This window comes from Chelonoidis abingdonii, chromosome 7 (genome assembly GCF_003597395.2).
Source record: "Chelonoidis abingdonii isolate Lonesome George chromosome 7, CheloAbing_2.0, whole genome shotgun sequence".
Lineage (NCBI taxonomy): Eukaryota > Metazoa > Chordata > Testudines > Testudinidae > Chelonoidis > Chelonoidis abingdonii.
The window spans coordinates 96,185,923-96,198,174 of NC_133775.1; the positions used below are offsets into that span (position 1 = coordinate 96,185,923).

The window sequence follows — 12,252 nt, forward strand, 5'->3', positions numbered from 1 at the left end:
TTGGCTCCACCTTGTTGACATTTCCTTTGGGTCTAAAATGGACATCTGCTCAAGCATGCCCACATTGGTTCCTTGAGCACGTGTAACTTGAGTTGAATGTCCCTGACATGCAGGTTCTGGAGAAAAACACACCTGCACACCAAACACCTGTCCAGGATGTGGCTCTCTCCAGGCAGAAGAGTCACAGGTTGTATCAAACACTGAGGGGAATGAGTCCATCACAGGATAGGCAGGATTTGAACTCTGATGGTTTAGAGTGAACCATGTTGGCATACAGAATCTTGCCCTGCTGTTCGGGTGTGTGTGTGTGTGCGCGCCTCTCTCTCTCTCTCCCCTCCCCGCCCCCATTCTGGGGAGGAATGGGGGACATCCAAATCAAAGAAAACATGGAAGAAGGGTGAACATAAAATTTCTTCAGTTTCACTGAAAAAAAGACAAGTTTGAAGCTCTGAAAAGTAGAAGATCAGAGACTTGTTGGGTTCCATCTTGCTACCATAGGCAGTTAGAAGGAACTGAGGGATGGTGGGACACTCTGCCCCTTATGTGGCACAGGGCACATATACATCCCTAACAGACACTGCTATTTAAAAGAATCTGACCTTGCATGCATGAGACACGTGTGCACCTTCAGTGGAATCCATGTTGACACATACTCGAAGAACATGCCTTTATTTATATTTTTAAAGCACCAGGTACATTTATAGTGCTATCTAAGCATTCTGTAATAATTCAAAATCCTCCATATTTTTGTATTTATATTTAAAACAAGCACAGAAATGCGTATCTTTTAGATATTTTTGAAGATGCAGAGTTTAACAATACAATAGTTTGGTACTACTTAACTAGAAAATTTAAACATTAAGCTATATTATTTTTCAGTGTCAGAAAATATAGTCCATATTTTCATATCCAATATCTTAATTTTTGCTGTGTTACTGAGTCATCCTACAATACAAAATTATTTGAAAGTTCTAATGAGCATAGGATCCTAAGGAACTGACACTGCACTTCACAATCTCAGAACATTGGTCAATATTCTTCTTTATCCTATAGAATTTCTCCACATATTCAGAACGGCCCAAAAGCTCCACAAAATCTTCATCATGTGTTATGACAAGAAGCTGAAAGTTGCGCTGTTGTGAGCGGCTTTTTATTATCCTATGAAAGAGTTGAAGTTTAGGACACTTTTATGGAAGTTGTGTGCTAACTTTACATAACTTGCAAATACACAAAATAAACTCAAACAACATTAATGCAATATTCTAATCAATACTGTATTCAATAAAAAAGGTATCTTCCTAATTATTATCTCTTCATTTTTAATTTAATTTTTCATGTATAAGAAAATGTGATTAACTACTTGGGCAAAAACAGGAATGTATTGGAAACAAATGCAGGCTCTCCTTCTGTCAGCTAATGAATCTGCCCATTAGTAAAATGCTTCAAAGTTCATACTCTTAGGCCCTGAGTATCAAAGATGTAGTGAACTCTTAGCAAAGATAAAAGAATAAAGAGCTGTGACCCATATTAACTGCATGACTGAAAAGCTCTTCACTGTTGCTGTGGTACCCTAATGTGGATGCACCAAGACAAGGAGCATAAACTGTCAAACAATCTAACAGCTAATGTTCATGTTACTTCTTGGCTATGTGTAAAATGAAAGAAAACTGATACAGTGCTTCTCTTCTCTTCCCTTCCCAACAAAGCAGCAGGAATCTAAAGCTCTTCCTGCCCAAAATATGGTAAGAGACGTACAGAATTAGCAAGCCATTGGGCAAAATGAATTCTAACCAGTGGCAAAACTACTGTAAATGCTGGACCTGATTCTGTCCTCACTTAAAACTGTATATGTCAATGAAGACACAGCAGTGTAAATCCGAATCTATTTATAACAAAGAATCCACCTATCTCAAGTCTATTAAAACTCAGAAGACATCCATCCCAAAAGACTCCCAATGAAAGCCAAAGTCACTTACTCCACCAGAGCATGTGCAAGAGACTCAATGTTCTCTCGATCAAGATTGGTGGTAGGCTCATCCAGTGCAAGAATGCCACAGTTGAGACAGAACGTTTCTGCCAGAGCAAGACGAATAATGAGGGAAGCAAGCACCTGAAAGAAAATAAAAACTCACTCTTCAGTATGTGATTAGAAAGCACCAATGTACATAACTGTTCAATTTATAACACCAAGGACTTGGCTACACTTGCAAGTTAGAGCACATTAAGTCATCCCTGGCCGCCCTAACTCCTTAGGTGTCCACACTGGCAAGGTACAAAGAGTGCCTGGACTCTGTGGCTGGAGCACCCCTGGTAATCTACCTCCACGAGAAGCATAATGCTTGCTGCACCCTGGCTGGAGCACCGCGGCACTGGTGTGGACACCATGGTCTATTAATGCACTCTGATTGGCCTCCAGAAGTGTCCCACAATGCCTATTCTAGCCACTCTGGTCATCACTTTGAACTCTACTGCGCTGCCATCAGACCCGCCCTTTAAATTCTCTGGGAATTTTGAAATTCCCCTTCCTGTTTGCTAAGCAAGGTGTGGAGTGCTCTCGATGCATCTTTCCAGGTGATCATACCTCCACGCCCCAGGCGATCCCCAGTATGGAGAAATGGTGAGGTGCTAGACCTTATCAGTGTTTGAGGGGAGGAAGCTGTCCAGTCCCAGCTGCGCTACAGCCATAGGAATTATGATACCTTCAGGCAGATATCAAGGGACATGACGGAAAGGGGCCATGACCAGGACGCACAGCAATGCAGGGTTAAAGTGAAGGAGCTGCGGAATGTCTACCGCAAAGCAAGGGGGGCAAACTGCAGCTCCGATGCTGCCCCCATGACCTGCCGTTTCTACAAAGAACTGGATGCGATACTTGGGGGCGACTCCACTTCCACTCCAAAGACTATCATGAACACTTCAGAGACCATAGCAGCACAGAGTTCAACAAGACAGGAGGAGGAAAGCGGGAGTGAGAGTGCTGCGGAGGAGGGGGACAGCCTGGCATCCCTAGATGCATGCAGCCAGGAGCTCTTTTCAAACCAGGAGGAAGGTAGCCAGTTGCAATGGATGGTACTTGGGGAAGAACAGCAGAAGAGGTGCCCGGTAAGTGGCTTTTATTTTGGGAAGGTAGTTGTTCAGTGCGGGCTTTTGGGGCTAGGAGGGTTGCAGAGTTAGGGCTGCATGCATGCCTAGATGTGCATTAGGGCATTGATGTGCTCTCTCACATCGCAGTAATTGGCCTCAGACATCTCTTCAAAGGTCTCATGCAGAACCTGGGCAATCCGCTTGCGCAGGTTCCTTGGCAGCGCTACTGTGCTCGTCCCAGTAAGGCTAATGTCCTGCCACTGTGCCATGATGGGCGGGGGGACCATTGCTGCACACAGGCAAGCTGTATAAGGGCCAGGGCGGAATCCGCATTGTAGTAGAAGACCCCCCCTTGCTTCCCAGGTCACCGTCAGCAGCAAGATATCTTGCAGGACAAACTTATCCTGTGGAAAATGTGTGGACAGTGTTCATTATAGAGGCCCCCTGCAGCTGTTGGCTTTCCCCAAGGCACAGAACCCCAGAGGACAGTACGGCCATGAAACAATCAGTCCTCCTTACCCCTGTGCTTACTCACCATTTTGGGGCTCCTGTAGGTTATGTGTGCTTGCTTTGGGACCGGCAATTTCTGCTACTGTGTACACTGTACTTGTCTTTAAGTACAGCCTAATCATTGCTCTGTCTGTGTGAACAATGCTGTCTCTGTTAAGTGTTGCATTTTGGCTTTACAGATGCAACTTTGAGATCCCAGCCACCCTTGTTATCAATGGCCGAAAGACTTCAAAGAAACTTTGAGATTTTGAGGCTGAAAGACTTCACAGCGTCCACGAACAAGCAAAGAGGATCTGCTGCATGACTTCATGCAGCAATCTCTTAATGAAAATCAAAAAGTGCAGGAGTGGCAGGAGACTGAAAGGAGGCTTTGCCAACAGAATGCAGATCGCCGGCACCAAACCACGGAGCGGCTGCTAAACATCATACAGTGCCAAGAGGAATCGATACAGGCGCTCATGGCAATGCAGATAGAGCACATCCATGCCTTCTGCCCTCATCCCAAAACTCTTTTCCTTGTGCTTCTATGTCACAGCAAACTAGGGTGACCTGATTTATAGGGACAGGGTTTTTTTTTCCTATATAGGCTCCTATTACCCCCACCCTCATCCCAGTTTTTCACACTTGCTGTCTGGTCACCCTACCACCAACCCACTTTCCTCAACATCTGGGTTCTTATCACCACCAGCTGTCTCCAACACCTGTAGCTTCAGCACCCACCCCTGCAAACTATGACCCTTACCCAGTGCACTCAACCCCCATCACCATGCATTTTAGCCAGCCTGAAGTGCAGCACTCATTGCACGGCACTCCAGACAGGAAGGCTGAGTATAATAGGACATATGCAAATCTGTGATTGTCTCATTCCCCAACCTGCCACCTTCCCTCCTCCTACACAGTAAAGGGCATGACACACCTGTCTGTTTTCGAAGCAGTTGCGTTTCTTTTCAATAAATTATTTTCTTGGCTCTGAAAACATTCTTTACTGCATTAAGTAAAAGATACTGTAGCCCAGGAAAGCAACAGACGCTGCAAATCAATGCATCATACGTAGCAAACACAGATGCCTACAAGCATTGGCTTTCAGCATCAAATTACTCCGTCAAGGCATCCTTAATCCTGTGAAAGCTTGCTGCCCCCCTTAATAGATTACAAGCGGCCAGTGGAGGACACAGCAGCCTGAATTTTTGCACTCTCTCTTTTCCTCTGCCTCAAAGCAGGAAAATCCTGCTCCAAACCAGTCAGTACTACCCAGATAACGGGAGCATGAGATTTTACACTTATCAATCAAATATTAACACGCAAGAGTCTTTGTCTGAATGTGTATAAAAGGTTTGTGAAATTTGTGTAAGACAGAGTCTTTTGTACCAAGGTACAGGCTCTCCTTTTTCTGCAGAATAAAGCATTTTCGCTTATCCCTGTCAGGCTGTTAATTGGCTCTCAGTTAGGCAGACCCAATATTTCGGTAACAGTTTCTGACAACCCAGATGGGACTCTCCTAGCCTGGACATTGGACTCCGGATGGCTGCTGCGAACTAGGAGCGGCGCCACTGGGGTGCTTAACCCCTCTTCCTCACTCCGCCGCAGGCCCTGGGGTTCGTGCTCCGATAAGGTGAGCCCTAATAGGATAAGGAAATACTATCTGGTTCTGGTTAGAGGCGGGCCTCTTATCTGGTTATCTGGTTCTGGTTCTGTTCAACCGGTTACTGTTGTTTTTCTGCTCTGTATACATTTGGGTGTTAGGAGTGTGGGCGGAACTGAATCTCTCATTCGTAATTCCTCGGAGTGGAAGCCATGCGTGTGAGGAAGCTCTGAGGTCGAACTGAGATCTTTCTGTCCCGTCCCCTGTAGCGGTCAGTGTACAGAAGTGGGAAAACCTGCATTAGACTGTAATTCCCTCTATTCTCTGTGTAATTCTCTTTTCTGTTTGAGTGTCAGCAGACAGATGGGTGGGTCTCTGGGTAAACCCTCTAAAGGGGTTTGGATTATATGTTAAGTAAATGGCCTTTACCTGGTGTTCAGAAAGGAATGTCAAGAAGAAATTGAATAGTTAAACGCCAATGGGCCATGTGTTTTTGTCCAGGTGGCAAGCCTCACGAGGGAGGACTCGGGTAGTCTTGTGAATAAGAATGTTTAAGGGAAGAGACCAGGAAGAGTGGGGGCTAGTTGAGAAGCCCACCCTCCTAGCTAAACTTGTAGTGGAACAAGTTGGTGCCCATGGAAGGGGTGGTTCAGCGAGAAAAGCAGGCTCGGGCCCAGGTTGGCAGGCAACAGAGAGAGAGATTGGAAAACAGGTTGGAAATTCTGAGGGTATACTGGAAGGAAGGAGTAAGTAAGTGTAAGCATGGGGATTTCAAATACCCAGGACAATATCCTGAAATGGTAATTTGCGTTGATAAAAGTGGCTGTTGGGAGACAAGCAAGTGATTTAAGGAAGAGTGAGAAGTTAACTCTGTAGTTGCTGGAGGGAACAGCAGTTGAACTTTGTAAAATGCTGTAAGAGGACAGTTCTTGGTGTCTTGTAAATGTGTGGTAAATAATTCAGGGGCAAGGAAATATAGATTCCGATCATTTGGCTTATGAACCATTTAGTGAAATGTAGCTAAAGAAATATATACAGTTGCTGTCTGTAATGAAATTTTATTAGGCTCTAGGGGCACTATCATAGTGTATGTTTTCTTTCATGTTGTTTGGAAAGCAGGAGTTTAAAAGTAAAAGCAATCAAAAATTCTGTAGGTTAAAGTTAATTAATGTCCCTTTAAGTAGAATATCTTTTGAAGCTGGGATAGCCTTGGATCAAAAAGACAGAGCCGAGAAAGCATTCTGTATTAGATGCGATAATCATAACTGAATAGGGTAGAGAGCCACTGAAATTGGCTGCTCTATGAAACAATACAAAAAAAAATATGGCGTGGGGTAATCTCTGTTTTTGCGCCTTGAAATCCCAAGTGGTATTCGTTATATTTAAGTATGAGTTGAACTGCTCCGCAGATGGGGAGAGGCCTCTGTTGTTTGTCTTTGCGAATAATTCAGACAGAAACTGATGCCAAAGTCTGAACACATTTCAACCGATATCATTGCATTTTACTGGCGCAACGAACAGCATATTATTTTTGTGTTCTATGTTCTGTCTTTGGTTGTTATGTTCTCGTGGCCAGAATTGTTTGTTTAGTGTTTCTGGGATGGTTCTGGTTTGGATCAGGCAGAGGGGTTGAATCTGGGATGCACGTTACTTGTTTTATTCAACTTGGAGGATACAAGTGTTTGAGAAAAAATATAAATCAGAATATTTTGGATATTAATATAAAGTTACACACATTTTGCTTAAGGTAGAAACAAAACTTCATTGGCCAATCTTCTATTGAAGATTGTTATTTAAAACTTTGCATACTTAACGTTTTGGAGCAGAGGACATGAAAGATTAACGCCGTCTCCCATATTTACGTGGATGATCTTCTGGCTCCTCAGATTTGTTCTAGCCAAGGGCTGGGGGATGGTGGGAAGCTATGGACTAAAGGTTATGTTTGTATGTGAATGAACTCCTCAAAGTGGGTGTGACTTGTCCTGCTTGGTTGCTTCCAAAGCTCTGCTAATAAATTATTTTTAGTGGAAGGGTATTAGGCACATACATTGAATAAAAAGACTTAATTGTCTGTTATAATTGGCAATGCTTATGTGTTTCGTGTTGGAGAAAAGGTGTATGGTTATCCTTTGTAAGTAAAAAAGAAAGCAAAAGGAGAAGGAAAAAACAAAGAGTTAACTGGAAAGAAAAAAATAATAGCTAGCAGGCTGAAGATAAGACGTGGCTCCATTCAAGGATACTGCTCACAGCCAGACTTGCGCTTGATAACCAGAAAAAGCTGTGTGCGTGTGAGAATGTGCCCAAGCGCTATGAGATACATGACAAACACTGCCAGCACTTATGAAATGTCTAGGTTCTTGTTTCTGACAGGTAAAGAAGCGCTTACCAAGAGCTCAGGAGCCCTGCCACGTCCTTGGAACTTGGGAGACTGGGATCTATGTATATAGGTCCGACCCAATAAAGGACTGGCTTTGCCTCTGTGCTGAAAAGGCCCTTATTAAGTCTGATAACTACCAACACCGCTGTGAGTTGCAAAGAGCTGATTCTGCTTGGACCTCGTGGTTTCTCACTGCAAAAGGACCCCTCCTCGCGAGGATCCTCTTTCCTAACTGATGATTAGCCTATTGCTCCTTCTTAGCTTCTGCTGTGCCTTCTGGACAGCGAGTGGGAAAAGGAAGGTGAAGTGCTAGTAACCTCTCCCTTGTGCCGACCTGAATCAGACTATCTGTACGGGCTTTTTGAATTTTTCTGGAAGAAGAATACCAGGTGTACAGGGATGACGGGAATGTGGTGACTGGTCAGCCTTCCCCTGTAGTGCTGGGAACCATGCTTTACTGTTTCGGGAAGTAAGGAGGCACACTACACTCTTACCTTCCATTGCCAAAGTCAGGAATTCCTGAGACTAGCAAGGACTTTAAGACTAGACCTGGGAGAAACAAAGAAAAGCTAGACCTCCCAGGCAGGATTAGAACATTTGTGAGGGAATGTGTTTATTATGAGGTATTGAGTTGGATTTTGGGGTTTGATTCTAAGGCTGCCCTGTGTTACTGGATAAATTCCTTCAGTATTGTATTCTCTCCTAACTGGCTTTTAATGACAGGTACCACAGGCACCTTGTTTGCCCTCGGGCGATCTCCCCATGTACCTGTAATCCCACCCGTCTGGCTAGGCTATTAATGATTAGATGCCTTTTGAAAATATTCGAGGATAGTGTTACAGATGTAATCTCAGTACTACACCAGAAAGATGGTATTGATATCCTGAGGTGGGAAGGCATGTGCAGTTTGGGATCTAGTATGTTGAGAAATTCAGGATTCCTGAATACGGTGTGGCCATTCGTGGAGTGGATTTTACACAGGCTTAGGCCACTGCCCTTACAGAACATCAGGAGTACCAATCTGATCTGGTAGGTCATGGAGACTATTTGGACACTTTCTGAGTGGAAGGCGGTGGACATTCACAGTGCTCCTTCCAGGCATCTTGACCAGTTAGGGGGTGTGCGCTTCGACTACGGGATCCTGAGGGTCCATTGGGGGAGGATGCATGTGGCTGGAGTTTTATTCACCGAGACATCTGGGAAATTAGACCACCTGGTATACCTAACTGATTTATAGTCAGTGCCCCAATCCCTTAGTTGTCAGACAAACAGGATTCCATTCTTTTGTCCGTGCACTCATTCCTGAGTTGCGGGTGGCTAAGCTCAAGAGAGCAGTTGTAAATAGTTCTGCAGAGCTTGAGAAAGCAGCTAATGCATCAATAGACGCTTTTCAAAAGTTACAGAGAGAGACTGATGAAGTAGCAAAAGTGGCTTTGCAAAACAGACGTGTGCTAGATGCTACGAATGCTGAAATAGAGGGGGCTTGTGCTCCCATTGGGGAAAACTGTTGTTTTTATGTTAATCACTCTGGCTTAACTGAACAGGATTTACAAGCTGTAAATTTACAAGCTGCTGTCTGTAAGACAACTCAGTATCTGTCTCTTCAGCTTCATCGTAAATTACATAACAGGCCTGGGAACATGTCAGATGTTTGTAAATGTCTATTAACAGATCCATTCACTGTTAACAGACAGAACTAAATGAAAAAAATCTAATTTAAATTAAACAATTAATTCAAAAAATCTATGCTAAAAGAATGTTGTGAAGGTTGGAAAGTGGAATACTTAAAACTTAGGAAATAACAGAATTAAGTATGTCTCAGGAACCTTAATTCCGCATCTGTGTAAGAATGCATTACGATACAGTCTTTAAATTAGGTGATCACATTTATTTTGATCCATTCTCACACCTTTTGACACTGGATGGTTGAGATCTATGTGCAAATCTTAGTGGACCCGGCCCCTTTTTGGATTACTGAACCACTAATTATTTTTCTAAAGTTGAGACACTTGAATTGCCACTACTCAGGCTAGTACTATGTTACTAAGCCTGACTGATGAGGTTCTCATGTGACTTTATGACAAGTAAAAATTATAAACACATCATGGGAACTGTAGCAGGGGTATATTCTACTAAAGGTTATTTTTCAGTGACCATATATGCAGGCATATTTCCTGATGAACTAGTTCTCAGAAAATGACTAAGAAGAAATCTCTCATTCACTCTCATTTACAAAAGGCTCTCATGGACCATCCTGGGCTACTGCAACAGTATTTTTGTTTTATCTTTACACTGCTGTCTGGCAAAAGTCTTAGATTTTCCTCAAAAGATAATGTGCGCAATTTTTATTTAAAAAAAGGATAGAATTGCTTTCAGCAAGAGATTAATTTGAGAGCATTTCCCACACCAGGATGATAACACTGTATGCATCTATTCATAGAATATCCTTTCAATGCATCAGTGCCACGGAGCAGCTAGACATATTCTTCATCACTCATTTTAATTTGGGGGCCATTTTTTCCTTTCCTTATCTTCACTTCTAAAGATCCAGAGTATGCCTATTCTCCCAATCCTCCAAACCTCTCACAGACTTCCTGTCCCTCAAATGTGTATTTAAATAAAATGCTATAACATACCTTTTGCCCAGCACTGCATCTCCCTCGCATGTCCAGAGCAGTATCTCCTTTTACCATTACTACTCTATAATTGTAGCTCCTCCTTTTATCAGATGCTGAAACATTTTCATCTGCATCAGAACGAATTTCTATATATTCAATATCTAATATGGGAAGAAAATGCAATTTCATTATAAAAACATGTTTTAAAACAATGGATTGAGACAGTGAGGTGATAAAATGTGCAATAGTTAAACAGAGCTGGGAAAGGAGAGACAGTGTTACTGTAGGCAATGTAATTATACAAACAATATTCAGAACACTCGTGCCAACAGATTAATTTTTGACATTGGCAGGTTAATTTATCCAAACAGGTAAAAACTAAAGAAGTGTGCTTAATTGGGACAAGTTTTTTCTTTGGAAGGATGTCTGAACTTTGGAAAACATGGGAAGAGAATGAATTACTTCTGGTTAAACCAAATCATGGTTAACCACATAATTCTTTATGATTACTACAATCTGCTCACATTTTAAAGGGGGACAGATGCAGATTTTGAAGAATGGCACTTTCTCTAACTTGAGATCTTAGCTTTTTATATTTTGAGTACACAGTTTTTATTATAGACCATTCTATACTTGACAGCACCTGGAGACTGATAAACTGAAACTATAAAAAATAATGTACCTTGCCCTCTGTAGGTGCTTCGCCAAAGATCACGAATGATTTTGTTGATTTCTTCCATTTTCATGCTGTGAAATGTCATTATTGCTCTAAGAAAGGGTGGGAGGAAACAGTCCATTTACTTTGGGTGTAACTGTGTACTGCAGCTGACTGCAAGCTCCGTGGAGCAAGCACCACTTTTCCTTCTACGTCTTCTAAGCAAACAGTTGGTACTCAAATGCTCTTTAAAATAGCAATGTATAGTGGTGAGTGTAGTAGAAATATCTATACAACAAATACATTATAAACAAGTAAATATTCCCTCTCTTACGCACCCTTTTTATTTTTTTAATGTTAACATATTTTCATCTTGAGAGATGTTGGAGCATTAGAAACAAAATTCTTTGTCTGCTCTTCTTAGGGCTTGTCTACATGGCACTTTACTGCATGGCAATTCAGGATGTAAATCTATTGCGCACCAGCTTGCCACGCAGCAGTACACTAAGCCACCACATTCCAGGACTTCTACTGCTGTGGCTATGTTTGCATGAGATGGTACCACACAGCAAACTAGTAATACTGTAGCTTCACACCTTCACTTGAAGCACAGTAACTTCCTATGTAGGCAAACTCTTAGACGTGCAATCAATCATTCACTGAAGAACAGGGTTACGAACTTGTAATGTAATCAGAATTCACATGTAAAATCTGCATTTCAAATCTTTACAAAAAATTTAAAGTTTCCTCAAACCTGCAGTGAATATGAAACAATTATGATTAAGTTATATTAGGGTTAGTAAGTTATGTTTAGCATTAAAGTGGCAAAAACAAATTCAAAGTTATGGGTACACCACATTTTTAAAAAAATCACAGTGAACTTTCAGAAAAATGACACCTGTCTCAGATTCTGAAAGTTATGAATTGTAGACTTAGGCCTTGATCCTGGAAACACTTATGCTGGTGACTATCTTTACATATGTAAGTATCCTCACTGACTCCAATATATGAAGTTACTCAAGTGCATACATGTTTGCAGAATTGGCCTTTCTTGGTTTCTCCTTCAGAAAAATGAGATCACAACTATAATAAACAGAGATTTGAAAGAAACTTTCATTCTAAATTTCTAGTTATATTACCTTTTGGTTATAGTGCTTGATATCTGTCATTCTGGCAGACATACCATGTCAACAGCTCAGATTCTTAAAGGGGTAGTTTTTTAAAAAGGATGGTGCTAATTACAATTTTATTAAACAGAAAAACTTTTCTGTTCTTTTCATATGTTGCTAATATTTAATTTTTATTTACTTTTTGTTATTATTAAAGGAACAGAATGTTGACAACACAAAAAAAAAAAGCATTGCCTTTCACCTTTATGACTGATTCTATATAATGGTTTAGATTTTCAAAGAAGTTCAGGGAATTT

General features: G+C 41.8%; 1 protein-coding gene and 1 long non-coding RNA gene across 4 annotated transcripts in view; one reads left to right on the top strand and one right to left on the bottom strand.

Moving 5' to 3' along the window:
* Window positions 1-653: 653 nt before the first annotated feature.
* Window positions 654-12,252, bottom strand: part of RAD50 (RAD50 double strand break repair protein) — an 80,049-nt gene continuing 68,450 nt past the window's right edge. For all 3 annotated transcript variants that reach the window (XM_075068123.1, XM_032769120.2, XM_032769123.2), the window contains 4 exons: window positions 10,854-10,939; window positions 10,190-10,332; window positions 1,977-2,110; window positions 654-1,158 (listed from right to left, as the gene is read on the bottom strand). In XM_075068123.1, coding sequence (XP_074924224.1) covers window positions 972-1,158; window positions 1,977-2,110; window positions 10,190-10,332; window positions 10,854-10,939 — 550 coding nt within the window. In that variant the 3' untranslated portion in view covers window positions 654-971. The remainder of the gene's footprint in view (window positions 1,159-1,976; window positions 2,111-10,189; window positions 10,333-10,853; window positions 10,940-12,252) is intronic.
* LOC142047122 (uncharacterized) lies at window positions 4,849-5,732 on the top strand. The gene is made up of 2 exons (XR_012656303.1): window positions 4,849-5,590; window positions 5,678-5,732. It is a non-coding gene; the product is annotated as an uncharacterized LOC142047122 (long non-coding RNA).